Source organism: Camelina sativa, chromosome 3 (genome assembly GCF_030686135.1).
Source record: "Camelina sativa cultivar CO46 ecotype springtype chromosome 3, ASM3068613v1".
In the NCBI taxonomy this organism is placed as follows: domain Eukaryota; kingdom Viridiplantae; phylum Streptophyta; class Magnoliopsida; order Brassicales; family Brassicaceae; genus Camelina; species Camelina sativa.
The window spans coordinates 6603510-6627762 of NC_141882.1; the positions used below are offsets into that span (position 1 = coordinate 6603510).

At 37.1% G+C, this 24253-nt stretch overlaps 8 protein-coding genes and 1 long non-coding RNA gene across 22 annotated transcripts; 5 read left to right on the forward strand and 4 right to left on the reverse strand.

Moving 5' to 3' along the window:
- The first annotated feature begins 243 nt into the window (after window positions 1-243).
- On the forward strand, window positions 244-1967 carry LOC147946648 (glyceraldehyde-3-phosphate dehydrogenase GAPCP2, chloroplastic-like). The gene is made up of 8 exons (XM_087507196.1): window positions 244-336; window positions 674-744; window positions 872-939; window positions 998-1051; window positions 1202-1302; window positions 1553-1647; window positions 1790-1889; window positions 1956-1967. The coding sequence occupies exons 1-8, from the start codon at window positions 244-246 to the stop codon at window positions 1965-1967; spliced, it is 594 nt and encodes a 197-aa protein (XP_087363322.1).
- On the forward strand, window positions 770-3644 carry LOC104775312 (glyceraldehyde-3-phosphate dehydrogenase GAPCP2, chloroplastic-like). Its single transcript, XM_087508573.1, has 13 exons — window positions 770-788; window positions 872-939; window positions 1026-1064; window positions 1202-1302; window positions 1535-1647; window positions 1790-1889; window positions 2059-2205; window positions 2305-2365; window positions 2459-2556; window positions 2639-2781; window positions 2898-2981; window positions 3062-3151; window positions 3245-3644. The coding sequence occupies exons 7-13, from the start codon at window positions 2107-2109 to the stop codon at window positions 3297-3299; spliced, it is 630 nt and encodes a 209-aa protein (XP_087364699.1). The 5' UTR covers window positions 770-788; window positions 872-939; window positions 1026-1064; window positions 1202-1302; window positions 1535-1647; window positions 1790-1889; window positions 2059-2106; the 3' UTR covers window positions 3300-3644.
- A 723-nt stretch (window positions 3645-4367) lies between these two features.
- Window positions 4368-7104, forward strand: LOC104775326 (metal tolerance protein 10). 5 transcript variants are annotated; one of them, XM_010499465.3, is made up of 6 exons: window positions 4368-4917; window positions 5530-5642; window positions 5739-5984; window positions 6152-6232; window positions 6309-6539; window positions 6650-7104. In XM_010499465.3, the coding sequence occupies exons 1-6, from the start codon at window positions 4728-4730 to the stop codon at window positions 6989-6991; spliced, it is 1203 nt and encodes a 400-aa protein (XP_010497767.2). In that variant the 5' UTR covers window positions 4368-4727; the 3' UTR covers window positions 6992-7104. The 5 variants fall into 5 exon arrangements, with proteins under 5 accessions (XP_010497767.2, XP_010497768.2, XP_087364700.1 ...); XM_010499466.2 differs by having other exon boundaries at window positions 4518-4917; window positions 5530-5670; XM_087508574.1 differs by having other exon boundaries at window positions 4597-4917; window positions 5751-5984.
- A 185-nt stretch (window positions 7105-7289) lies between these two features.
- LOC104775348 (uncharacterized) lies at window positions 7290-8626 on the forward strand. Its single transcript, XM_010499470.3, has 2 exons — window positions 7290-7838; window positions 7951-8626. The coding sequence occupies exons 1-2, from the start codon at window positions 7510-7512 to the stop codon at window positions 8438-8440; spliced, it is 819 nt and encodes a 272-aa protein (XP_010497772.1). The 5' UTR covers window positions 7290-7509; the 3' UTR covers window positions 8441-8626.
- On the reverse strand, window positions 8537-13585 carry LOC104775362 (putative cyclin-B3-1). 2 transcript variants are annotated; one of them, XM_010499476.3, is made up of 23 exons: window positions 13427-13585; window positions 13029-13068; window positions 12874-12934; window positions 12759-12791; window positions 12616-12667; window positions 12469-12520; window positions 12315-12390; window positions 12092-12127; window positions 11872-11926; window positions 11643-11697; window positions 11503-11560; window positions 11254-11308; window positions 11051-11096; window positions 10874-10941; window positions 10397-10669; window positions 10196-10318; window positions 9983-10072; window positions 9709-9870; window positions 9555-9614; window positions 9383-9481; window positions 9110-9288; window positions 8854-9032; window positions 8537-8761 (listed from the first exon to the last, which is right to left on the reverse strand). In XM_010499476.3, exons 1-22 carry the CDS (start codon window positions 13439-13441, stop codon window positions 8897-8899), a joined length of 1824 nt encoding a protein of 607 aa, XP_010497778.1. In that variant the 5' UTR covers window positions 13442-13585; the 3' UTR covers window positions 8537-8761; window positions 8854-8896. The 2 variants fall into 2 exon arrangements, with proteins under 2 accessions (XP_010497778.1, XP_010497780.1); XM_010499478.3 differs by having other exon boundaries at window positions 10397-10663; window positions 13427-13575.
- Window positions 13586-13767: 182 nt separating this feature from the next.
- LOC104775386 (2-dehydro-3-deoxyphosphooctonate aldolase 2-like) lies at window positions 13768-16794 on the reverse strand. 8 transcript variants are annotated; one of them, XR_015595289.1, is made up of 15 exons: window positions 16673-16756; window positions 16499-16564; window positions 16245-16424; window positions 16012-16108; window positions 15608-15673; window positions 15465-15524; window positions 15314-15388; window positions 15139-15223; window positions 14989-15047; window positions 14828-14872; window positions 14625-14719; window positions 14479-14526; window positions 14372-14407; window positions 14189-14291; window positions 13768-14089 (listed from the first exon to the last, which is right to left on the reverse strand). XR_015595289.1 is itself a non-coding variant. In XM_087508577.1 (15 exons), exons 2-14 carry the CDS (start codon window positions 16535-16537, stop codon window positions 14235-14237), a joined length of 870 nt encoding a protein of 289 aa, XP_087364703.1. In that variant the 5' UTR covers window positions 16538-16564; window positions 16673-16794; the 3' UTR covers window positions 13768-14089; window positions 14189-14234. The 8 variants fall into 8 exon arrangements, 6 of the variants coding, with proteins under 6 accessions (XP_087364703.1, XP_087364705.1, XP_087364706.1 ...); XM_087508577.1 differs by having other exon boundaries at window positions 14625-14723; window positions 16321-16424; window positions 16673-16794; XM_087508579.1 differs by having other exon boundaries at window positions 14625-14723; window positions 16673-16760.
- Window positions 16795-16896: 102 nt separating this feature from the next.
- LOC109124597 (inosine-5'-monophosphate dehydrogenase 2) lies at window positions 16897-19215 on the forward strand. The gene is made up of 5 exons (XM_010499492.3): window positions 16897-17458; window positions 17586-18181; window positions 18290-18469; window positions 18571-18828; window positions 18927-19215. Exons 1-5 carry the CDS (start codon window positions 17050-17052, stop codon window positions 18996-18998), a joined length of 1515 nt encoding a protein of 504 aa, XP_010497794.1. The 5' UTR covers window positions 16897-17049; the 3' UTR covers window positions 18999-19215.
- A 227-nt stretch (window positions 19216-19442) lies between these two features.
- Window positions 19443-22154, reverse strand: LOC104775423 (putative ALA-interacting subunit 4). Of its 2 annotated transcripts, XR_015595288.1 has the most exons (9): window positions 21941-22095; window positions 21302-21360; window positions 21108-21182; window positions 20900-21013; window positions 20729-20799; window positions 20349-20646; window positions 19841-20130; window positions 19587-19695; window positions 19443-19481 (listed from the first exon to the last, which is right to left on the reverse strand). XR_015595288.1 is itself a non-coding variant. In XM_010499495.2 (8 exons), exons 1-8 carry the CDS (start codon window positions 22026-22028, stop codon window positions 19638-19640), a joined length of 1053 nt encoding a protein of 350 aa, XP_010497797.2. In that variant the 5' UTR covers window positions 22029-22154; the 3' UTR covers window positions 19443-19637. The 2 variants fall into 2 exon arrangements, 1 of the variants encoding a protein (XP_010497797.2); XM_010499495.2 differs by having other exon boundaries at window positions 19443-19695; window positions 21941-22154.
- A 609-nt stretch (window positions 22155-22763) lies between these two features.
- LOC147946649 (uncharacterized) lies at window positions 22764-24074 on the reverse strand. The gene is made up of 3 exons (XR_015595291.1): window positions 23766-24074; window positions 23149-23553; window positions 22764-23043 (listed from the first exon to the last, which is right to left on the reverse strand). It is a non-coding gene; the product is annotated as an uncharacterized LOC147946649 (long non-coding RNA).
- Between the last annotated feature and the right edge of the window lie 179 nt (window positions 24075-24253).

Consider the following 24253-nt stretch of genomic DNA (forward strand, 5'->3'; position numbering starts at 1 on the left):
CAGTAGGGGCGCGCCGCATCGGAACATTGTCATCGTCGCTGCGGAGTCGTAAGCATATATATCTTTAACATGAGAATATTCTTCAACTCAAAGTAGACTAATAACAGTGTGCAATTGCAACTCGACGAGCAAATTTCTTGGAGACTTCAGGTTCCTTTATTGTTTTGACTATTCAGCTACACTCAAAAGAAGGCGGAAGGTTTTAGGTTTTTTTTGGCGGCGAGCGACATCTCTTGGTTAGCAATGGCCTTCTCTTCTCTACTCAGATCTGCCGCCACTTCCGCCGTGGCTCCTCGTGTCGAGCTTTATCCATCGTCTTCATACGATCATTCTCAGGTATAAAACGTGTTTCGTTTTTTATTTTTCTCTCGGATTTTGGTTTTTTTTTATTTGTTTCAGCTTACATTTAGCTTTGATCTGCTTCAAATTTGTATTTCCGTGTCGCCTGGAGTTTTTTCATGGATTTTGTTGGAGGTGTTGTCTTCTTGTCTATGGTTATGGTTTCAATTTCTCTATGAGAAGTTAACTCGGGCATTTCTATTGTATCGTTATCTTCTCTAGTCGTTTGCCCTGTGTTATCTGATGAACTCGAATAGATGATTTGATAGCATTAAGGGTTTTATACGTTTCGAGAGTTTCATTAGGTTTATATCTTTTTGTATCAAATGATCAGGTTACTTCAAGTCTTGGTTTCAGTCACAACCTGACTTCGTCCAGATTTTCTGGTGCTGCAGTTTCAACTGGGTCATCTTCATCTTGACAGTTCAGTGACCAACTCTGTACTACATGTAAATTACACGATGCTTTCTTTGCTTCTCTGAAGTTTTTTTTTTTTTTTTTTTTTTTTTTATATATATGTTCAAATTTACAGAAAATGCAATGCTAGAAGCGTACAACCTATCAAGGCCACTGCTACGGCAGCACCTCCTGCTGTTCAAAGTAAGAAATTTTTATTTATATATTCTTACCTGATGTGTTTGGTGCTGCATTCTTGCAGTTAACGTCGATTTGATTGACTTGTTAAGGGTCAAGGAGCAGCGGAAAGACAAAGGTCGGCATCAATGGTATGTTACTTTTTTATCTGTTGTTAGATTCATTTTGAGATCATCAGATAGTGTATGCCTTCATTCCTTCTGATCTGCTTCTATCCCGTCGCCTTTTCAGTTCTTACCGATGCTTGTACTTATTATGTATTGGACAGGTTTTGGTCGAATTGGAAGACTGGTCCTCCGTATTGCAACCTTTAGGGATGATATTGAGGTTGTAGCTGTCAATGATCCATTCATAGACGCTAAGTACATGGTAAGGAGGATTACTGTCTTATTTAGCAGTAGATGCAACTTACAGTGCGTTTTGATCTTACTAGTTTGTAATGTATATTTAGCCAGATTTTTTGTATTACTGCTGCTTATAGTCTTTACCCATTCAGTGTATCTTATTCTTCGTAACTTTTTTTGTTTAAGGAAATCGTATTAAGAGGCATGGAATACTTGTATATCAACTAACTGCAGATCTTTTCTCCCGTCTTATGCAGGCTTACATGTTCAAGTAGGATTCTACTCATGGAAATTACAAAGGAACCATCAAGGTAATTGATGATTCTACTTTGGAGATCAATGGAAAACAGGTCAAAGTTGTCAACAATAGGTATTGCCTCAAACTGTTGACTCATCTATATCTGTAGAAATGGACATGGACAAATGATGAAATCAGTTTTCATGACTTTTCGTATTGATAGGGTAAAAGTCGTATCCTTTTAATGCCTGACATCTTATTGGTTCTTTCTCAGAGACCCAGCTGAAATCCCGTGGGCTGATCTTGGAGCCGAGTATGTTGTTGAGTCTTCAGGAGTATTCACCACTGTTGGAAAAGCATCAGCACATTTGAAGGTTTGCACTTCCATCTGAACGCACTTGTTGATCTACTTGTTTCACTGGATTTAACATTGAATACAGGCGTTATATTAATTCCAACAATCATCTACAGGCCTTATATTAATTCAAACAATCATCTACTAAAATTGCCATCGGTTTGCTTGACCTTTCATTGCCTGTGCAGGGTGGTGCCAAGAAAGTCATCATTTCTGCCCCTTCAGCGGACGCGCCCATGTTTGTTGTTGGAGTAAACGAGAAGACATACCAACCAAATATGGATATAGTCTCCAATGCAAGCTGTACCACCAATTGTCTGGCACCTCTTGCCAAGGTTTGTACATTTTTTTTTTGTCCTGTGTATAACTTGTTTTGAAGAACCTCATTAAGGTCAAATAAAATTGTCTGGCCCTGAAGAACTTGTATATGGCAGGTGGTGCATGAGGAATTTGGTATTCTTGAAGGCTTGATGACAACAGTCCACGCAACCACAGGTCTTTTATTCTTGTATATATCATTGTATATCATTGACCTGACGAGACTAGCTAAATTATGTATTTTGTTCATGTTTGCTTTCGTAAAATCAGCTACTCAGAAAACTGTGGACGGCCCATCAATGAAGGACTGGAGAGGAGGCCGAGGCGCCAGTCAAAACATCATTCCTAGCTCAACCGGTGCTGCAAAGGTATACAAAATCATATGGTTCTATATGAACATCACATCTGGAATCATATTTAAGTCATGGCTTGCTTAACTTGTCTCAATAGGCTGTAGGTAAGGTCCTTCCAGAACTCAATGGAAAACTAACGGGAATGGCGTTCCGTGTTCCAACAGCAAATGTTTCTGTTGTGGATTTAACTTGTCGACTTGAGAAGGATGCATCGTATGAAGACGTTAAGGCAGCCATAAAGTATTCCTCCCAAAACTCTGTTCAACCAATTCCCATATCATTCTCTTTACATGAATAAACCATGGAACTTGTAATATAACCCTCTCACGATTTTGATTTAAAAAACCTCTTAACAGGTTTGCATCAGAAGGACCACTTAGGGGCATTCTTGGGTATACAGAAGAAGATGTCGTCTCTAACGATTTTGTAGGAGACTCAAGGTATTCCACTCTTAAATCTTGTAACGGATCGTTCAAAATCTAGCTTGGTCCTCAGATGTTGTGGTTATTGTCAAAATTAGGTCAAGTATCTTTGATGCGAATGCTGGGATTGGGTTAAGCAAGTCTTTCATAAAACTTGTCTCCTGGTATGACAACGAATGGGGTTACAGGTAACAGTTAGTTCTCTTGCATTTCTTTACCGTCACATTGCCATTTGACTATACCCCAAGAGTAAAATATTTGTGGGTGTTGTAATGTTACAGCAACCGAGTCCTCGACCTGATAGAGCACATGGCATTAGTTGCAGCCAGCCGCTAAAATCTGAACCATGCTGCTTTCTTAGAGAAGCCAAAAAGTTCCTCCTTATTCGATTCATTAGGTACCTAGCTTCTTGGTTTTGGTTGTTGTTGGGGTTTGAATATTGAACTAGACGATTTTAATAATACGGGAAAGGTTTTTTTTTTTTTTTTTTTTTGTATTGAGAAACATTTGTTCGCGAGTTATCCCTGTTGAGTGTTGAGAGAAAGATGTACCGTTTTATACAGCTAGCCTACTAAGTAGAAAGATTGGTCTCCAAGTTTTGAATTTTCGGGTTATATGTTTTTTTGGAACTGGCGTCAATAACGCATGTCTATGTTAAAAGATAATTGTCGAGATGATATATTCGAAAGTGTGACAGTGAACCATCCATGACTACACTACCCGAAGATTAGGTAAGCGAGTTTTATTGATTAACCTTCTTCTACCTAATAATATATGATGAAATAGTGACATCAGATCCACTTCAAGGCAAAATTATCTGATAATCGTCTCAAATTGATTAATTTATATGCAAAGAAAAAACATAATGACAGAATTATAGGATTTATGTTGTTAATAGTAACACGACGTTACATCAGAAAGAAAGAAAAAAAAACCGCACTCGGAGAAAATGGTGGCATAAAGAAGATTAAACAAAAGGCATAAGGGGACAAAAGCTTTTTTGCAATCGTGGGAAACCACTTTGATTGCAACAAATGTGCACAAAACAATATTACATTACTTAATCATTTTGACGTGGCCGTCTAGAAAACCTTTTAGAAGAAGAGATGAAGGAAAACGTAATGTAGAAGAATTGGGGACTCCCTTGATCATGTTGTTATTTTGGACCACGCCTTTTTGCATCACTAGTGAGCAAATGACCACCTACTTCGTCAAACTCTTAACAACATACGAATACTTCTTTTAATTCGTTTTTACCAATTATGTGCACATTTTTAAACAAACACACCAGACAAAAGATATTTTCGTGTATACCTAAGCAAAAAATATCATTTGTAATATACCAATTCAACCCAGAATTTTCTAATTGAAGTATGTTTGTAATTAGTTACTAATGACTATTGAAGTAGGATAGGATCTATATATATTTATATTCTAACAAGAAAAACATTTTTTTATATATTGTAAAGCAAAATATATATATATATATATATTTATAAATTATTAACAGGAAAAAGAACTATTAAATCCCTTTTTCTATTAATATAAAAAAATATATTAGCATGTCACAGAGAAAACAGAGAGTAGTGTATGACTCGTAATGCTTTATAAACTCCTCCTGCCTATCTATCTATAATCTATATACATATACATAGGCTTCATCATACAAGCAAGCAACAAGTATTTGTTTTTTCTTCTCTCTTGCAAACTTCCTCCAACCTCCCCCCAAGAACAAGATACACCTTTTTCGATAGCGATCGGGGAATGGCGACGGAGCATATAGTCCGAACGGCAGACGAATACAATGTCGAGCTTTTACCGAGCGACCACGATGCGCCGCCGCTTCAGTCGTCTTGGCGTCTCAGCCTCGACGCTTTTCAACTCCCTTCTTCACCCTCCTCCACCGGCCGTCACGACGGTCTCACTCGCTTCTCTCGCTATTTCCGTACCCCAAGTCAGTCTCTTTCTTCCTTCTTCCTGCTTTTTTTTTTTTTTATATTCGTGATCTGCACTCAATCCGTTTATATAAACGTTTGCGTCGTATACATGATCATCGAGGAACTAAGAGTTGTGATTGGAGCCTAATCAGTTGTATGAATCAGAAAAGTGATTATGCAAAATGTATAGTTCTTCTTTATTCCGTTGAGACTTGTTCGGAAAATACAGTTTAGAAATGAACTGAAATCGCTTGAAAGTATAATTTTAAGTCTTGTGGAAAAAAATCTAGAGTTACTGTGTATGACTTTTTTGGTCTAAAGCCCTTTCTAATTGTTAGTGATTGATATGATTTGGTGGAATAATAAATCTTCTTTTTTTTTGTTTTTAATCTTTTGTTGATTCAAGCTTTTGATGGAATCTTAAAGCTTCTCTTTTGGAATTTGTATATGGCTGATGATTCTTTGTTTTAAAAATGATATTGATACTGAATCTGATTCTTTACAGAGGTTTAACAAGTTATAGAAAGGATATGAATAATATGTTAAAACCACCAAGGTTGGCTATCAAGTTTGTTATATCTTGAAACAGGGGTTTTTAAACATCCTACATGTTGTCTTTTGTGATGCAGGAAAGGAACGTAGAGTCTCTGAATATTACAAGAAGCAAGGGAGGCTCCTTGAGGGTTTCAATGAGATGGAGACTATCCACGAAACTGGTTTTGCATCTGGTGCACCAACCGAGGTCTGGCAGCTCTTTATCTAGTTTTTTGGTATGTCTCTTTGAGATTTCTTCTTCTTTTAGTCCTTTATGGTTCCTCAATCTTTTTGGTTTCAACAGGAAGAAATGAAGAAGCTTGCAAAGAGTGAGAGACTGGCAGTTCACATCTCCAACGCAACAAATTTGGTGCTTTTTGTGGCTAAAGTTTATGCCTCTATGGAGAGTAGATCCATGGCTGTGATTGCTTCAACTTTGGACTCTCTCTTGGATCTCTTGTCTGGTTTTATTCTCTGGTTTACAGCTAACGCCATGAGGAAACCAAACCAGTTTCACTATCCCATCGGAAAGCGCCGGATGCAACCTGTGGTATGCTTCTCTGTCTTCTCTGTATTTGTTTGGTTTTGTTCTGACTCCTGCGAACACTTACTTGTCTCCCAAGAAACTTATATATAGTTCTAGCCAAGCCTGGTCACAAAACTTGTGTTTATGTGAAAGACTCGAAATGATAGTGTATATACCCTATAAATTAACAGGGCATCATTGTGTTTGCTTCTGTGATGGCAACTCTTGGACTGCAAGTTTTACTAGAGTCAGGAAGGCAACTAGTTGCTAAGGTACATCACATGTTTTCTCTGGTCACTGCTTTCATCGGTTGCTTGATCTATTTAACCAATTCTATTATTGTTACAGAGTGGTATACATATGAATAGCACAGAAGAGAAATGGATGATTGGGATCATGGTCTCTGTCACCATCGTGAAGTTTCTACTCATGCTTTATTGCAGAGGATTTCAGAACGAAATCGTTAGGGCCTATGCTCAGGATCACCTCTTTGACGTCGTTACCAATTCAATCGGCTTAGCAACAGCTGTCTTGGCCGTCAAATTCTACTGGTGGATTGATCCCTCTGGTGCTATACTTGTATGTCTTCAGTTGCTCTTGTAGTCATATCAAATCTCAACTTTGGAATCTAAAATCAAGAAGTGTTCTAGAGAAAATTAATGGTTATTTCTTTCTTTTTATGTTTGCAGATAGCTTTGTACACCATAGCAACATGGGCAAGAACCGTACTAGAGAACGTCCATTCGCTGATAGGACGCTCTGCGCCGCCAGATTTCTTGGCGAAACTGACATTCTTGATATGGAACCATCACGAACAAATCAAGCATATTGACACAGTAAGGGCTTACACTTTTGGGACACACTATTTCGTGGAAGTGGACATTGTTTTGCCAGAGGACATGAGACTACAAGAGGCTCACAACATCGGAGAGACTCTTCAGGAGAAGCTAGAGCAGCTCGCTGAAGTGGAACGAGCTTTTGTCCACATAGACTTCGAGTTCACTCATCGTCCTGAACACAAATGTAATTAGATATTGAAGTAAAATCTTGTACTTGTAGTGGTAGTGTTAGTTCCTTAGTTTATGTACTCTATATGTATGTGGCAGTCGAATGAATGAAGTCCAACGCTGTTTAGTTACTCCAACAATATGCGAGTAAAAAAAGTGTGTAGTACTTAACGTTGTGCCGTCTTTGTATATGAGATGCACTTTTGTGTGGTTTTTGAGTAGGTTGGACTGCACGACGTTTGAAGCTAATAGACAACGACAACATTAGTTTCCGTTTCTGTTTTAAACACTAAACTAACTAAACACAAAAATAAAGATTAACAAAAAAAGATCATAATAAAAATAATGAGTTTTAAATCAAAACCACTCAAAAAAAAATTAAAAAATAAAGAGCTTTTGATTTCATTTATCTATCTTCCAACAAAAGTTCCGTGCTACATTGCTCTTCTCCACAAGACAATTTCTCTGGCTCAGAATCTTCGCCATGAAAATGTAAAGAAGAAACCCAAAGACGGAGCTTCTCAAAAACCACGCAAGCAGCTATGGCTTTTCTTCTTACTAACCTATCATCTCCCTCAATCCATCTTCAAACCGGAAAATACCCAAACCTTAAACCCATTTTCAGTCAATCTCTATCGTCGTCTTCAATTAGCTACGAGTTTGAGGAAGATGATTTCTCTACACTCTCTCTTTCTAGCATCCAGTCTCCTCCTCTTAAAGATGCCCAGGTTAAGACAAGACACGCCTCTCAAGACAAGCATAATAACCACGACAAAGATGAATTCTACATCAATCTTGGTGTCGCTGTCCGTACACTTCGTGAAGATTTGCCTTTGCTCTTCACCAGAGACCTCAATTACGACATCTACAGGTATTACTCTTCATATTTGAATGATACGAGATGAAAGAAAGAATATTTATCTTCTGGGTACAAAAAAAGGAGCCTCCTTTGATCTCTGTTTTGTGAATGTTTGTTTATACAGGGATGATATAACACTTGTGGATCCGATGAACACGTTCACTGGGATTGAGAACTACAAATTGATCTTCTGGGCACTCAGATTTCATGGGAAGATATTGTTCAGGGATATCTCACTTGAGATCTTCAGGGTATGGCAACCATCAGAGAACATGATCCTCATCAGGTGGAATCTCAAGGGTGTGCCTCGAGTTCCATGGGAAGCTAAAGGAGAGTTTCAAGGCACTTCTCGCTATAAACTCGATCGTAATGGCAAAATCTATGAGCATAAAGTTGATAACTTGGCATTCAATTTCCCCCATCAGCTCAAACCCGCAGCTTCGGTTTTGGATTTGGTGACTGCTGCTTCCCCTGCAAGTAGTCCCAATCCTACCTTCTTTCTCGGTCCTGTGGACTCTTATTCATCTTCATGGGTTAACTTTTACCAAGCAGTGAGACGGACACTGGAGACAGAGGATGTGTTTGTCACAGACAGTTTACTCACATGCTCATAGTGGAAGTAGAGTTGCCATACAACACACACTCAAGGGCACACATCTCAGGTGTATATAGTTTATACATTAAAGGTTTTTTATATTTTTGAGTAGATCTGGTTTGACTTAATTCTTGGGAAAACCTAGAACTGTTATGTTGTTCCAGAAGCTTTATACAACGTTATCACTACATTGGAGTTTTGTCTTTATGATCATGTGAAACTGTAATATTACTCAGTGATTAAGCACACAGGAAAAAAAAACACACACCTATTCAAGAATCACCATTAGCCTTGAGTTTTCTTAATATTCGGCTAGAGTCCATGTAGATGTTCTATCTCCCTGCAATTTCCGAGTAAGAATGAACAAAATCAGTTCAACCGAGAAAGCAAATAGAAACCAAGTTTCAGCTACATGAACATATATGTATATACCTTTAGACTGGTGAGGCATGCCGTGACTTTTGTAGAATTCTACTTAAAGAGGGAGCTTATCCAAGGGTTTCAAGACTGCAACGTTACTGTGACCTGGATTCATGTACTTCTCATAAGTGACCCTCAGTTTTCCTGTTTTAGCAGCTTTGTGAAACCTCAAGATCATGTCAGAAGAATCCCTGTGATAAAAGAATTGTGTAAGATTAGGAAAACAATGTAATTAGTCTAAGGAGTTATTAAAAAGATGTTTACTTACTTCATCTGAGAGACATTGTAGTGGGTATGTTTGTTTAGGAGCGGGGTCCAAACTGGAGTCAGATGCAAAGTGCATCGGGCAACATAAATGGCTGATGCACATAGCAATGACGGCTTATACTTCAAAGGTTCGTATTCAACCAAGCACAGCTCGATAAGGTAGAAGGCAAGTTGTTCAAGCTGATAAAGAAAAATAATACCATTCAATGTCCACCTAATCAGACAGATTAATTTCATAGCTTCTATAGCATTTAAATAGAAGTTTTGTGTGTACCTTCTTATTTGATTGAGCAGCTTTTAGGAACCTCAACATGAAAACGTAGGGGGTGGGTGCATTCAAACGGAACTTTAACTGTTTAAGCATAATCCTCTCCTGAAAAGAAAACGACCAAAGTTTGTTAAAATGAATATAGAGAAGTTGATTTTAAACAGAGTTCACTAATTACCATTCCCAAGATTTGTTGTCTGGTGTATGATTCTGCTGAGATGCTAATCAAGTCTTTGATCTGCACATGGACATGGGCCGGTTACAAAATTATAAGTTTGAAACCATAGGAGATTAAGAAGAGGTTTTAGCTTTCAGGATAAAATGTCACATACCCTGGGATGCCAATAGTCCTCGTATTTAGACGCCAATAGGAGTGCAGTAAGACCAATCAATTGCATCTCGTTCTTCCGTATAGGAACTTGGGAAAGGTAACGGTCTAATAAGTTCATTGTGAGGTAGAGTGTCTCATGCATTAGATCAAATTTGAAATGAACCTGCAAAACAAATAGGCAGTACTGAGTTAAAAGGATTCTACATGGAGAAGAAAAACTTTAAGTAGGGAAAATATCTAGTTGAAATGGAAACGGAAAAATCCGATGAACTCACTTCGATAAGCCAGTTGATCAAAATTCCACGTGTAACTGGACTAACTTCTGCATGAGCTGACAAGTAGTATCCCAAAGCTGGACTTAATGCCTGAAACAACATTTCACGTTAAGTACTTCGAAAGCTAAAATTCAAATTCAAAATTATAAGGAAAAATGAAAAAGCGAATATAAGGCAAGCGAAATTGTGTATGTGGAATAAGAAGTGAATTACCTCTGCAATCCAATAGAACTGATATATGTCATCCACGTATTCCGCAACTTCCAGCTGATTGGATTCATTATCAATGTTGGGAAGCTTTTCTGGCAGTGCAGTATCACCATTTTTCTCATCAAACTGCAAAAAAAGTTACCAAATTAGTAATAACGGAGACAAAAAAGTCACAATGAACCAACATCTAGTAGAATTATGAACCTTTGATCCTGTCACTAGTAGAGATGTGAAAGACATTCTACGTTTTGATTTTGGCTTTGCTGTAACATCCAACACTTTTGTTGTTGGGTCATTGTTTTCACTAGAAGAACTCTGTCCCTGAGTATCTTCTTTGAGACATTCTGTTTCAACCTTTTTCGGAAGTGACAGTGTTGGGACAACTTCATCAGAAGAAGGAACTGAAGAAATTCTACCAACTGGGGGCTTCTTAAGAGAACTACGGTTTTGTAGCGACGTCTTTACTGTTTTCTGGATCTTGAGTAAGAGAGAAAGTTGTCACATATATACTAAACAAAAAAACCTCAATATGACTGTAACTATTGCCAGATAAATGATCAGAAGCAAGACAATAAAAGTGAAAGAAGACTGATTTAGTAGTTCAATGATGATGGCCAAGGCCCAAATTATTTCAGAGAGACCCCTTGTATACAAAGATAAGAAAGAGAACGCGGTATATACCTTGATAGATTTCCTTACGAGATGGACACTGCTCAGCTGTGGGACGCCTTTGTTGCTGACTTTACTAGCTGAAACAATGCAACCTCACTAATATCAGATACTGAGCCAATCGAGTTACAACTTTAACATATACATTTTCATCACACATAAGAAGTTTAGAAGAGGAATCCATGCTACCTGGACCCTGACCCAACTGTTTCGAATTCAAGCTTGAGACATTGTACTGCGCCAAGAAAATAAGAATAAATCAGAATCAAAGACAGGAAGTAGAGACACGTACAATTACTTAAAATATCCTAAATGATTAGCCTCACGAGTTGTTGTACAACCAGCTAACTATAAGACAAAAATATGTCAAGTAGATTGACTTTTGAGCTAACCTTTTTTATGCTCTTCTCTACGAGGCTTGTTCTCTTTAAAGTTGGTAAGGATTTTCTGCAAGAAGAAATCAGTCAAGGAAGTTAACCAGTGAAATATGTAGAATCATTCTCAGCAGATATTAAGGAAAAGGTCCGAATGAACAACAGGTCACTTGATGAGAGCTTCGAAAAATTGATAGGTAATGTAGGGAATAAACAAGATATCTAGTCTAGAAGGGTATATTCTATTAGGCATGAGATTAAATGTACCTTGTTCCACCAGCCGTTGATCCAAGGCTCAGGGTTTTGCTTTTGATGAATTTCTGACCTAAAATATGAATTATATCATCGGAAGTACAGATCAACTAAAGCCATAAACATGAAAACAATCATAACATTTAGGAACTCACCTGTCTTAATAGGGTTATTGTTTCCAAGTTCGGTTGTTCTTTTACTATCAGGCTCCTATATCAGGGGGAAAAAAATCTAAGATAAGGTTTTACTGAAAATTGAAGGCAATAGCGATGAAGATGCTTTAAGACACAGCGTTTGGGATAATTGTTGCAAGTCATATGGATCTAGTGATAGTAATTTGCAAGTATACAACATCAATATAGTTTGCCAATACGGTTGCTATACCTTGGTAGACTTTTTAACTGAAAGATCATTAACTCTGGTTGAACCAACTGAAATCCTACACATAGAAAGGTCAATTTGCGCGCTCATCAACTCATTGTCAAAAATTATATAGTTCATACATGAAACTCTGCAGATTCGTTCTGTAAAAGCTCATTGACTGATACTAATTGTTGTAACGCTATTGTAGGTATGTTAGTAGCAGCTAGCTATTACTACATACCTTTGCAAATTTCCACATTTGACACCCTTCCATTTCCTGCATTATTGCGTGTTCAATAGAATAGTTTTAGAACGGAACACAAATCAGTACAATAAAAACTAACTAAACAAATATGTTTTCTAAACATACAATCAGTTTGACTAAGAAATGAAAACCATGGGAAATTTATCAATGATTCCATAAGAGATCGCAAAAAGAAACCCTTAGGAGTTAAGATATTTACATGCTAGTGCTGCCAATATTCCCACCAAGATTACTTAAATCAGCCAAAGCTTTTCTTTTGACTTTATTATATTCCTCTGAAAAGGAGACAAAAAATTAGAGTTAACTTTTACATCCCAAAATTGTAATGAAAATACTCTCTGCGATAACCTTACCAGAATTTTCATTATTGCTTTTGCCCTTGCCTATGATTCTCGAAATGCCCTTCTTTTCAATCAAAAAAAAAAAATGCACATACATGTGAATTAACTACATAAATATCCAACACTTGGATGAAATCAGAGAGAGGGAAAGGGATAAACCTTCATATTGATGTTAGAAGCTGCTACACTGCTAATTGTAACAGACTTTCTCCTAAACAATGTAAAAGCACAAGATTAATAATTTCTTGTGATTCGTTAATTAAAGTCTACTTCTTAATGATCAAGCCAAATTCATCACAAACCTCAAAGGAATACGAGTCTTCTGTGAAATCCCTCTGCAGAAAAAAAAAAAAAAAATTAATTCAGATGAAACAAATAACAATAGTACTGAAAGATGAATGCAAGAGATACACTTACAGTGTACCGACTGGATCAGTTTTCTGATTATCGGAGAAAATTTTGAAACTCCTAGTGCTCACTGTTTCAGATGTAAACATTTAGAACTGAATTATTTTGATTAAGAATGAAAAAGATTCACCAAGTAACAGAGAGGATAAAACAGTTTCCCTTACCTCGATTTCCAAGTATATCATCTCTACTAAGTCTTGGTGCCTGCAATTAGTAAGTGAAATAAGAACTCTCAGGCTTTGTCAGTGGTGGATTTTTAATACTATGTCAACCAAATAACCAAATATGAGATGAAAATCACATGAAACTAATCTTGTAACTTCCCCATACCGTCTACCAGACTGATAAAAGAAGCAGAAGAACAAGCCAAATCTCTTCTGTATACGAAAAATTAAAGATTCGATAAAACCTAATCGCGCCTTGAAATTTACGACAAAACAGCTCAATGGTAATCGAATGAAAACAGGAACAGGCCCTCGATCTCAAATCTCATCTGCGATGAACGTGTAATATAACCCTATCTCGGTTTTCAATTCAAAATCTTGAGGAATTTAGGGTTTACCTTCGCGAACGCCATTCTCCTTAAATCACCAGATCTTCTGCTTTCTTCTTCCCCCAGAAACTCTCTCAATCGCCAGAGAGTTCTACCGTTGCAAATTGCAAATTTCCGGAATCAGCGACGCCGCTTCTCTGATATTTGAAATTGAGCTTATGAAAATTTACGATTTAGCCCTCTTCAGTTTATACTTATTCACTGTTTTGTTTGGGCTAAATTTGTTTAACCCGAGCCCACTTGAATCCAATTTTTAGGCCCATCAATATATTTGCATAAATAAAAAGACATTACTATTTTTGCATTTTGTTTGTCGAGGTTTTATCGATTGTGCAAGTGCAACAAAGAAAGAAAGTAAGAAACCATGCATTATATAGAAAGTTCAAAAGAAAAAGCTTATGTTATGTGTACAAATATAAAATACTGTATAGAAAACGTAACTTCTGTATACTTTAGTAAATTAGTAAGTTAACTTCCAATTGTTTTTTTTTTTTTTTAGCTTTAAGACATTTGATATTTGGCAACATCAGCTACTTTGAAAATACAATAGTCGCTGTGGCCTGTGGGGAGATGTATTTTGCCGACTGCCGACAAGCAAATATAATGCGTATTGCTCGGACAAGATTGAAATATTTATTAAGGTGTAGTTACACCCAAAATGTAGTCAGAGACCTGCAAAGTTCAGGAAAAAAGAAAAATCCGAGTCAAGTAAAGTACCTGTCATAATATCTGCAAATGATGAGAAGAAGAAGAGAGTTCATCATTTTTTACCTTGATTTTTTTCAGTTACTTGCCTGGATAATACACCCCATTGATTCTAATCACGATAAGGCGTGAGGTCCATTTGGAACTGTTGTTTCCCTTTTGAGACACTCTGCAAAGATGTCATAACTGCCAAAGGTTACAACAAATTGAGAAACACACAGTAAATCTATGGAGATGTAAATGGCTTACCGCGATTGCAATGAGCTCTTCTAGATGACGCAGATGCTAAAACGGGAAGCAAAAAAAGATGATCAAGAATGCGAATAGATATGGTTTGAAAAAAAAGTATAACTCACCCATTGTGTTGGACCATCAACTGGTGCACTTAAAGGATCATCATGCACCTAATTCACCAGAAAATTAGCCAAGTTCCATAATAAAATTGGTACAAAGATATTAAAGTGACACAAGATACAATCAACTTGCAAAAACAATTCAGTACCTCCATGAAAATTCCATCGACACCAACAGCTACAGCGGTTCTTGCTATGCATGGTATTAATTCGCGAAGGCCTCCGCTAGCAACACCCCCACCATCTAACTATATAAACAAGGTATATTTGAGCTTAGACCATTTATGATTTATCTTTGAAATTCTAAGCACTTCCTATTTACTAAGAGCATTGTTGGCTCTAATTTTCATACCTTCTTGCCTGCAGGTTGTTGTAATGAATGAGTTATATCAGCAACCTGAAGCCAACAATTATAAATTGTATTATAAGAATGGCAAACATCACAATATAACATCAATACTAAGATATAAACTCCCGAAACAAGAAAAAGAACGAGAAGCAAGATTAACTTACAACGGGACAATCAGCTTCCCTCATCCATTCCAAATTTCGTGGATCTACTATTAAATCATCTGAGCAACAAAATCCAATGTAAAAGGAAGGTACTCAGTGTCTTTTCATTCACGCAGCCAATTCTATTAACACAAAGAACAGTTAACTTACTGTATCCAAACATGGTTCCTCTTTCACAAACCATCACATTTGGATTCCCTGCGAGTCTAACCTTCTCGGCCGAGTTTCTCATGACCTTAAATTGGATTACATGAAATCAGGCACTATAATGTACCAGGAAACAAAAGTTTGGCCATATTAAAACACCAAGGAAAAGATAACTCACAGAGTGACCACAAAATTGTCCCTTCTTTATATTGATAATTTTCCCAGATTGGGCTGCCGCAACCAGAAGATCTGTCTGGAGATATAGCTAATAGTTAGATGAAAAATGGAAAGCCAAAATGAACTGAAGAAAACATATGTTAGATTTCTGCCTGGCGACATAAGAATGCGGGTATCTGAATAATATCTGCAACCTTGCCGACCGCTTCACACTAATTAAAAATAAACTAAGCATCAGAAATGAACAAAGATTTTTCGAATCTTGATTCTCTGATGTGACTCAAACTCAATATACCTGGCTCGATTCATGAACGTCAGTAACAATTGGTAGATCATATGCTACTTTCACCTTCTCAAGAATCTGTTAAGAGAACCAGAAAAGTTACTACCTTACTATACTTGTGCAGAAATTACACACTAATAAAGAAGCCACATCGTGACTAGTCCTTGTTAGTGTGATTGGTTGGTTGCATTATAGGCAGGAGCTACTACCAATGGCTGGTGTCAGCTGATGGTGAAAGATTTAAAAAGACCTTTGAATTAAAAAAAAATATAAGATCCTTTTTGCATTGATCTTGAAGGATTTCAAATGCACAATTCTAACAGTACCGGATAGAAGATCATCCATACTTGCAACTGAAACAAGAGGGAATGAATTTATCCCAAAAAAAAAAAAAAAGTAAACAGGAAAAAAATTACCTTCAGACCCTCAGCCATGCCAGGACCTCGGAATGACTTTGATGAAGTTCTGTTAGCTTTATCAAAACTTGACTTAAAAACCAGAGGCAACCCAAGCCTACAGCGCTCACAAACAACAACAACATGCATAAGTAACACACACTACTCAATAACCTAAAAATGCTCATGTGATAAAAAGATCAAGCTCTCAACTATGACCCAATTGCTATATGTGGATCAATATTTGAACATACTTCCCCCTAAATCAATTCTTTTATTCGTTCCACACACAAGATCTCTGGAGGAAAGCTTCACTAGTGGGATGGTTACACATATTTTGTGGCAATATCTTTAATGCTTCTAGCCATTCGAAGAACATGTTCTTCAGATTCGATCACATTTGGACCAGCCAACAAGAAGAACGGCTTAGCAACCTAACAAAGAGTCCAAATATGAATTCACCAGAATAAAAGAAAATAACACTGAGCATTGTGAATGTATACTCAACCTTGAGCTGATCGTACAACAGTGACGATGAATCCGCCATTTTTTTTTTATCGTAGAGAAACAAAACCTAAAGTTTTCAAAGAAAAATCCAAAATCAGAACCTTAAAATTCACGAAGAAATTAGACTATTTCTCTACATTGATCTACATCGTCGTAGATTACAAATGGACCTGACCTTTGAACTCGAAGCTGTAGTGAGAGTGAAGGAAACTGAGATGCCAAATTAGAAATTGGCCGATAACGTGTTGTTCGGATACGGAAACAGCACAATCCCTAGCCTAGTCGCCTAGATAATCATCGATCCGGTTTGATTTGATTTCGATTTATAAAACCAAATTTGATTTGATTTGATTTGATTTGATTCGGTTTAATATCTTCGATTTCGGTTTTATCTATTTCACCAACTTCTATTTTTATTTTGTGATTTTGTCGTCTTTCGCTCCTAAAACCTTCCTTCCTTCACCAACCTCATCACTAAACCCTAGCTCACCCTCACTGTTCATTCCCCCCCTCTATCTCTCAACGCAGCGACGCCATTAGTGGATTCGAAAGATGTCAGGAGGAGGATTCGAAGATGGATTCTCAGCTGAGAGGCTATTCTCACAGGGATACTCATACACCTACGACGATGTGATTTTCTTACCTCACTACATCGACTTCTCCACGGACGCCGTCTCTCTATCCACGCGCCTCAGCAAGCGCGTTCCACTCTCGATCCCATGCGTCGCTTCCCCGATGGACACTGTTTCTGAATCCCACATGGCTGCTGCTATGGCTGCTCTTGGTGGAATCGGAATCGTTCACTATAACTGCGACATCGACACCCAAGCTTCCGTCATCCGTCACGCCAAGTCGCTTCAGGTTCCGATTGCGTCCGATGCTGTTTTCAAATGCCCAGAGCATCAGATTGGTTCTGTTGATGATTTTGGTCCTTCTTCCTTCGTCTTTGTCTCCCAGACAGGTATAAAGTTAACTACTTTATTCGTCTCTTCCAATTTCAAAATAGTGGTCAATAAGTAGATGACTGAATACTATTTTGAAATAGTTTTCACTAAACGACATTTTTTGTTGTTGTTTGACTAATTCAGGAACATTGACACCGAAATTGTTGGGTTATGTCTCAAAATCTGAGTGGTCGAGTTTGAAAGATGACCAAAAGGAGATGAAGATATATGATTACATGAGGAGTTTTGAGAGTATTGATTACAATGTTCCATGGGATATTGATCTTGATAAGATCGAGGCGGTTTTGGAAGATAAGCAGAAAGGATTTGTGGTTCTTGAGAAGGAAGGTGAGACAGTGAACGTAGTGACAAAAGACGATGTGGAGAGGGTTAAAGGGTATCCCAAGTTAGGGTCAGGAACTGTTGGTGCAGACAATAAATGGATGGTTGGTGCAGCTATAGGGACTAGGGATTCAGACAAGGAGAGGTTAGAGCACTTGGTGAAAGCTGGAGCTAACGTTGTGGTGTTGGATAGTTCGCAAGGGAACTCTATTTACCAGATTGAAATGATTAAGTATGTGAAGAATATGTATCCAGAGTTGGATGTGGTTGGTGGGAATGTGGTGACTATGTATCAGGCTGAGAACTTGATTAAAGCAGGAGTTGATGGGTTGAGAGTCGGTATGGGTTCTGGATCTATATGCACTACACAAGAGGTTTGTGCCGTTGGACGTGGACAGGTAAATGAAAATAAGCTTTCATATTTGAAAGAGAGTGCTAAGTTGATTCTATGAATTGCTCCTTATAAAGTTGGGTTCTTTATTTTTATGTGATTGGTACTCTCTTAGGCTACTGCTGTGTACAAAGTCTCTACGGTTGCTGCTCAGCACGGTGTACCTGTTATTGCAGATGGTGGTATCTCAAACTCAGGTCACATTGTGAAGGCTCTAGTTCTTGGAGCATCAACTGTGATGATGGGAAGCTTCTTAGCTGGAAGCACCGAGGCTCCTGGAGCTTATGAATATCGGGTAACTGAACACAACTTCCTACTTTGAATATTGATTTAAACCAACTACCATGTTCCTCAATGATTTTGCTTTGTTTGGTCTGTCTTGTGTTAATTATACAGAACGGTAGGAGAGTGAAGAAATACAGAGGTATGGGTTCATTAGAAGCGATGACCAAAGGAAGCGACCAGAGATACTTGGGAGATACCACAAAACTCAAGATCGCACAAGGAGTAGTTGGAGCAGTTGCAGATAAAGGCTCGGTATTGAAGTTTATACCTTACACAATGCATGCTGTGAAGCAAGGTTTCCAAGATCTTGGTGCTTCCTCTTTGCAGTCTGCTCACGAGCTATTGAGAGATAATGTCCTTAGACTCGAGGTATGTCGTTAATTCTACTCCTTGGAAAACTATCTTAATCTGCTATTTACGCTGTTTTGATGTGTATTTACTTTTTATGGTTTTGATGTTGTTTATAGGCTCGTACTGGTGCAGCACAGATAGAAGGTGGAATTCATGGACTGGTTTCTTATGAAAAGAAATCGTTTTAACTTTCTCGAGTTTACTTTTCTCAACAATAAGGACTCGGCTCAGTTGATATTCGTGAATCTTGTTATAGTTGAATCGTGTTTCCTAATGCTATTTCATATCCCCAGATCAACCATTTGGGATTAAGGAACCTCAACAAATAAGAATTCTGGTGGACCAAGTAAAATTTGTATTATGGTCGTTTTATTTCATCAAATATATCGTGGTCCAGTTGAAATATGTGTTATGGAGACTTGAATACAAATTTTTTTCACTAGTATTATAAACAAACAAGGCAGGCGTATAGATCATTGTGAACATTTTAAGTTTCAGTGTTTCACATGCCTTCCAGATGTTCAGACGATTGGTTTAAAGGTATGACTACTCATGTTCATGCTTTCCAGCCCATGCAATTTGCAACCGCTCATGTACATTTTACATGATTCTCTGACATAGGTCCATAGTCATTTTGCAAATTAAAGACTTCTTTCTATCAAACAGAAGTACTACAATGTGTGGTATAATACTCTTGGTTAGTCCAGACATATTTTTTCTTGTAAACGGTAAACATCTATTCTTGTTTAGACAAACATGAGAAGGACTTTATTTACCAATAGAGACAGATCCCCAAAAACAGCAAAGGAGCGCTTAAAAGAACTCTATCATCGTCCACCCCCGGCACTTCTGTTCCATGACAAGTAAGATGGATCTCCCAATTGCCTGAACACATAAATAAAACATAACATATTTAGTTCTGTGCTATGGAGATTCTTTAAAGACTCTCTATGCCGTTTTTATGACAAAAGTCTCAAAGAAACAGAGCATCTTCTAAATGAAATGTAGCATTGTAGAAAATGTGACATACCTTGGTTTTGCTAGATACAAGACGGAGAAGAAAATAGCCAAGAACAAGCATATGCTACCAACAGTCAAATACGCAATCCCAAGGAAACCATTCCTTCCACCAAGCCAGCTTGTGGTAGATAGCACAAGCTTCTTCTTTCCATCGAAGCTATAAGTGTTGTAATTATTCTGCAACAAGACCTTTATTGTATCTCCAGCTTGAAGATCAGTGTCTATTTTACCATACAGCTTTCTAAATGTTGGTAAAGCTGCAGTTCGCATCCAGACAATTAGGTCTTCTTGCTCACTCAACTGCCAGAAACATACATTTAATTTTAAGCAAAGTCTATATACAGTACATCATGTACTGGTTCTTTTATGATTAAAGAAAGTGTCCAATGGTTATGGAAATGTAACATCAAATCAATTGACAGTGAGTAGATTGATTAATATCTCTTGTAGTTTATATATCACTTAAGATTTTTTTGTTATTTAAGATGTGAGATTCTCAGCTCATCAAAATAACTTACTGGAACATGTTGATCAAGACTTTTACCGCCGATGGGAGATCCTTTCTGGAAATTTTTTGGGAAGACATTTTTACCAAACTTTGATTCTCTATCACTCTTCCATGAGATGCCTTTCTTATTCACAGGGATTTTTTGGTTATTTCTACTGAAGTCATAAGTATCATTGAACAAACTCCACGCAACAAGACCACAAGGAACAATAGGTTCACCACCAATAGTGTCTTCAGGCGCACATGACTTCTCATCATGTTCATCTTTTGGACTTCTCAATTGTCCATCTTGTCGACTTTTCACATACCTGCAATTTGCAAAAACATCACATAAAGTATTGCATGTTCAGAGAGGTTTTAGTACGATGAAGACTAATAGTGAGATGTTACCGTCGATGATTTTGGTAAAAGTTCTCAAGCTGGTAATATATATAGACAGGATTCTTCATAGTTTTAGTTACCTATCAAACATGAAACATTAATTATAAGAAAAGGGCTGTGAAAGAAAGCTAATTAATGAAGAAGAATATAGCAAGAACTGAAGATGATAAGTGTATCTACCATTATTGTTCTGTTACACCTCTTATCTTCTAATCCCTGTATATATCTGACTTTGTTGTCTCTAGATGATAACGGAATGCAGTCTGTGTCATATCTATCAACTATTTCAGTGACCTGATCATGTAATAAAAATAATAAAAAGTCATGTTCACAAAATAAGAAATAAACGAAGCTGCAAAGTGAGAAAACTGAAAAGATTAAAACATACACCCTGAGAAGCAAATAGGCAAATCACTCCAAGAGGAATAAAGACAACTCCTGAGATAAGAAAAGTCAGAATCACCTGCATATAAGATAGGCAGAAAGAAAAGAAAAAGATACTTTAAACTATAATAAAACATTAATTGGAAATTGTACCCATAAAAATGTTACATTATAAGTATGAGTTATTGAAGCATTTACCCATTTTGGAGTAAGAATTGGTTTGCATGCTGGAAGCTCCTGTTGGATAAATCTTGAATCTGATGAGGAAAAATTTTCCAACAGATTAGGTTTTTTAGTTCACAACTTATAGGAAACTTATCTCAAAAAGAGAGAAATCATAAGGTATTACATTGTTGGGAGTTACATTAATCCAACAAACACATAATAGAGTAACATCAGTACCCATTTGTGTGTGTACTAGATTAATATCAGTAATCTGAATTTATCCCTTATATGATAGATATATCTGTATACATCTGTAAATTATCAGTCATTCTCATTGATAGATCGATGCTATGTGATGAAATTGAGGAATATGATAACCGAGCTAGAGGTAGCAATTAGCAACATCTCAAAAAGTTATTCTGTTATATTTTTTTCCTATGCGCAAATAAATTCCCTTCGAGAACAAAAAAAAACATAGAAGGATTGATCAATTACAACAATTATATTCGTGGAAACTGAAAAAGCATTCAAGAACACTAGGTACTACAATCCCAACGTACACATTTGATCAAATCAGCAAAAGAAAAAAGAAAAAAGAAAAACTGAAAAGTAACAAACGCAAATGACAAAATGTATATATCAAAAATTGGAGAATAGATCATGATAGATTACATTTTGGACGCTTTGAGGTGTTTTGGGAAGCAGAAGCCTCAGCGGATCCACCGCCTAAGGCAATTGAGGACGTCGCAGATGAGCTCATGATTACGAAGAAAAAATGACAAGGAAAAAAACTATTTTGTTTTTATTTTTTTGTATATCTTAAATAATTTTTTTTTTTGACAAAAACATATATTTAAGTCGATTTGATTTGAATTGGAATTATCACATACTCCGTAGTAAGTAACAACACATGTATACACACTAAACATTTTTTTACTACAGATAACGGTTTTGGTCAAGCCGATCCCAAATGCATGGCATATGAACGGATCCGATCGATTCTCGACATGATGACACACTAAAAAACCTGGATTCTCGACATGATGACAACTAACATAGAATTAATCCATGGCATGTGAACGGATCCGATCGATTTAGGCCTTTAAAATAAAATAATTGTTTCTGTATATGTACATATATAATTAATTGCGGTTGGTAGAAATAAAATATAGCCTCGTGTTACAAAAAATAAGAAGAAAAAACTATAAGACCATCATTAGTGGAGTAATCCACCATAGTTACTCTCACATTAATTAATTATATAAATAATCATAAATTAAGTAAAGCAATCCTAAAAGAACTTAAGCAAAATCACTCTATTACTAGAGAACCCCAAAGAAGGTTACTCAAACATTTAAAAAATATATATTGTTTTTTTTTGTGTTTATTAATTATCAAATTTTCTTTTTTGCCAACTTTCTTGATGAATAGTGAATTAAAACAAATATTGCATTGCATGATGGATAGATTAACAGAACACAATCAAGAACATTCAAGAACAAAAAACAGAACCTGCAGTTTTAAAAACAGAACCTGCAATACAAGTACAAAAAAAACCCTACAAATTTCAACCTAAACTACAAAACAAATATCTACAATGTAAAGGATACCAACTTTTGTCATATTTGATTATCACTAATGTTACTACATTCACATGACCTTGTTGAGCAATACAAACATTCACTAATGTTACTACATTCACTGCCGATGTTAGGATCGCCACTAGGTAGAATATCTCTTTCTCCGGTGTTAATGCTGAAGTTCGATTGTCCCACCTGCACAAACACACCTGGCTGATTACATCTTTGTTATCATTATTTCAGCTTCTAGAGCCTCTGTTATTAATAAGAACTTGGTGTGAATGTAGTATTAGAGGTCACCTTGGCAATCAAGACAATGAAGAAAGAACCTTGAAGCGACATTGACGATCAACATAACTTTCCGCTTGAACCTCTTTCTTCTTTCTTCAGGTACTAGTCATATCACTTACATAATATAGTGGCACTCTTCATGCTCTCGACTCCGGTCCAATATATTTTACAAAACCAGTCAAAGGCAAACACAGAAGAAGATATCAACGTTGGCTAAGTTCTTAACAATACTGATAATACGCCTTGTTGAGCAATACAAACCATTCATTTCATTTTCAGCCATGGCCCGGTTCCTTTCACTTTCCTCTGCAAATTTAACAAATCCATAACCTTTTGATCGCCCATTACTTGGATCAGTAACAACCTTGGCACCTCTAACTGAAGATACTTGTAATTGTAGCTATTTTAAGAAATCTGCAAATCCAAATTCGACATCACTTAATCTACTTAAGCTAATCCCAAGATCAGAATTTTCCAACCAAAATGCAATACAAGAGAATATTGAGCTTAATCCAATCTACTTAGGCTTATTACATTCTGATTCTAAGCTTAATCCACTTGAGCTTTGCTATTAAGCTTTAGTTAGCCAATAAACTCTAACAAGAGATTGCAAACAAAGGAGTTACCTCGTCACGGCTTTTAGGCCATGGAACCAGCTGATGGTAACCTTTAGGAGGCGGAACCAAGCAATTCAAGCCTTTACCTTTTGCAGCACAGTGACGCTCGACTGTAACCTTCTCCGTCTCAGTCACCATCGACGGAGGCGGTTGTGTTGTGGCGGGGATTTGATACGGAGACCTCCGGGATCGAGCTGCCGTCGTTGTCGCAGCATAAGAAATCTCCGCCGTCGTTGGTGGTGAGAACCGAAGCGTCAAATCTTAGGGTTAATCCAACAACCCTCCGCCGTCGTTGGTCGTGAGAACTCCGTTTGTATCGAGAGAGAAGAGAGAGAATGGGGAAGAAAGAAAAAGAAAATGGAAAAAAAAAAATTCATTTAATATTTATGTATTTACGAATGAAAATAGGCCACGTACGGTTACTCATGGTGTTGCTTCAGATGCTTCCCAGGGAATCGATTCTCTCCTAAATAGATTGTAAATAGATTTTTTATTCA

What these genes read in the sequence shown, in the direction of transcription:
- LOC147946648 (XM_087507196.1), top strand. Translation starts at nt 244, where the DNA reads ATGGCCTTCTCTTCTCTACTCAGATCTGCCGCCACTTCCGCCGTGGCT. An exon ending in GGAGCAGCGGAAAGACAAAG is followed by an intron (nt 1,052 to 1,201) that starts GTCGGCATCAAT and finishes TGTATTGGACAG; the next exon opens with GTTTTGGTCGAATTGGAAGA. An exon ending in TCATAGACGCTAAGTACATG is followed by an intron (nt 1,303 to 1,552) that starts GTAAGGAGGATT and finishes ATGTTCAAGTAG; the next exon opens with GATTCTACTCATGGAAATTA.
- LOC104775312 (XM_087508573.1), top strand. Translation starts at nt 2,107, where the DNA reads ATGTTTGTTGTTGGAGTAAACGAGAAGACATACCAACCAAATATGGAT. An exon ending in GATTTTGTAGGAGACTCAAG is followed by an intron (nt 2,982 to 3,061) that starts GTATTCCACTCT and finishes TGTCAAAATTAG; the next exon opens with GTCAAGTATCTTTGATGCGA. An exon ending in GACAACGAATGGGGTTACAG is followed by an intron (nt 3,152 to 3,244) that starts GTAACAGTTAGT and finishes GTAATGTTACAG; the next exon opens with CAACCGAGTCCTCGACCTGA.
- LOC104775326 (XM_010499465.3), top strand. Translation starts at nt 4,728, where the DNA reads ATGGCGACGGAGCATATAGTCCGAACGGCAGACGAATACAATGTCGAG. An exon ending in CATCTGGTGCACCAACCGAG is followed by an intron (nt 5,643 to 5,738) that starts GTCTGGCAGCTC and finishes TGGTTTCAACAG; the next exon opens with GAAGAAATGAAGAAGCTTGC. An exon ending in ATCCCTCTGGTGCTATACTT is followed by an intron (nt 6,540 to 6,649) that starts GTATGTCTTCAG and finishes TTATGTTTGCAG; the next exon opens with ATAGCTTTGTACACCATAGC.
- LOC104775348 (XM_010499470.3), top strand. Translation starts at nt 7,510, where the DNA reads ATGGCTTTTCTTCTTACTAACCTATCATCTCCCTCAATCCATCTTCAA. An exon ending in CTCAATTACGACATCTACAG is followed by an intron (nt 7,839 to 7,950) that starts GTATTACTCTTC and finishes TTGTTTATACAG; the next exon opens with GGATGATATAACACTTGTGG.
- LOC104775362 (XM_010499476.3), bottom strand. An exon ending in ACTGATCCAGTCGGTACACT is followed by an intron (nt 12,792 to 12,873) that starts GTAAGTGTATCT and finishes TTTTTTCTGCAG; the next exon opens with AGGGATTTCACAGAAGACTC. An exon ending in TGATCAACTGGCTTATCGAA is followed by an intron (nt 9,871 to 9,982) that starts GTGAGTTCATCG and finishes TTTGTTTTGCAG; the next exon opens with GTTCATTTCAAATTTGATCT.
- LOC104775386 (XM_087508577.1), bottom strand. Translation starts at nt 16,537, where the DNA reads ATGGCGGATTCATCGTCACTGTTGTACGATCAGCTCAAG. An exon ending in CCGCATTCTTATGTCGCCAG is followed by an intron (nt 15,389 to 15,464) that starts GCAGAAATCTAA and finishes CTATATCTCCAG; the next exon opens with ACAGATCTTCTGGTTGCGGC. An exon ending in GGGAAGCTGATTGTCCCGTT is followed by an intron (nt 14,873 to 14,988) that starts GTAAGTTAATCT and finishes TGTTGGCTTCAG; the next exon opens with GTTGCTGATATAACTCATTC.
- LOC109124597 (XM_010499492.3), top strand. Translation starts at nt 17,050, where the DNA reads ATGTCAGGAGGAGGATTCGAAGATGGATTCTCAGCTGAGAGGCTATTC. An exon ending in GTGCCGTTGGACGTGGACAG is followed by an intron (nt 18,182 to 18,289) that starts GTAAATGAAAAT and finishes GTACTCTCTTAG; the next exon opens with GCTACTGCTGTGTACAAAGT. An exon ending in CTGGAGCTTATGAATATCGG is followed by an intron (nt 18,470 to 18,570) that starts GTAACTGAACAC and finishes TTAATTATACAG; the next exon opens with AACGGTAGGAGAGTGAAGAA.
- LOC104775423 (XM_010499495.2), bottom strand. Translation starts at nt 22,028, where the DNA reads ATGAGCTCATCTGCGACGTCCTCAATTGCCTTAGGCGGTGGATCCGCT. An exon ending in TTTTACCAAAATCATCGACG is followed by an intron (nt 20,647 to 20,728) that starts GTAACATCTCAC and finishes TGCAAATTGCAG; the next exon opens with GTATGTGAAAAGTCGACAAG. An exon ending in GTCTTGATCAACATGTTCCA is followed by an intron (nt 20,131 to 20,348) that starts GTAAGTTATTTT and finishes TGTTTCTGGCAG; the next exon opens with TTGAGTGAGCAAGAAGACCT.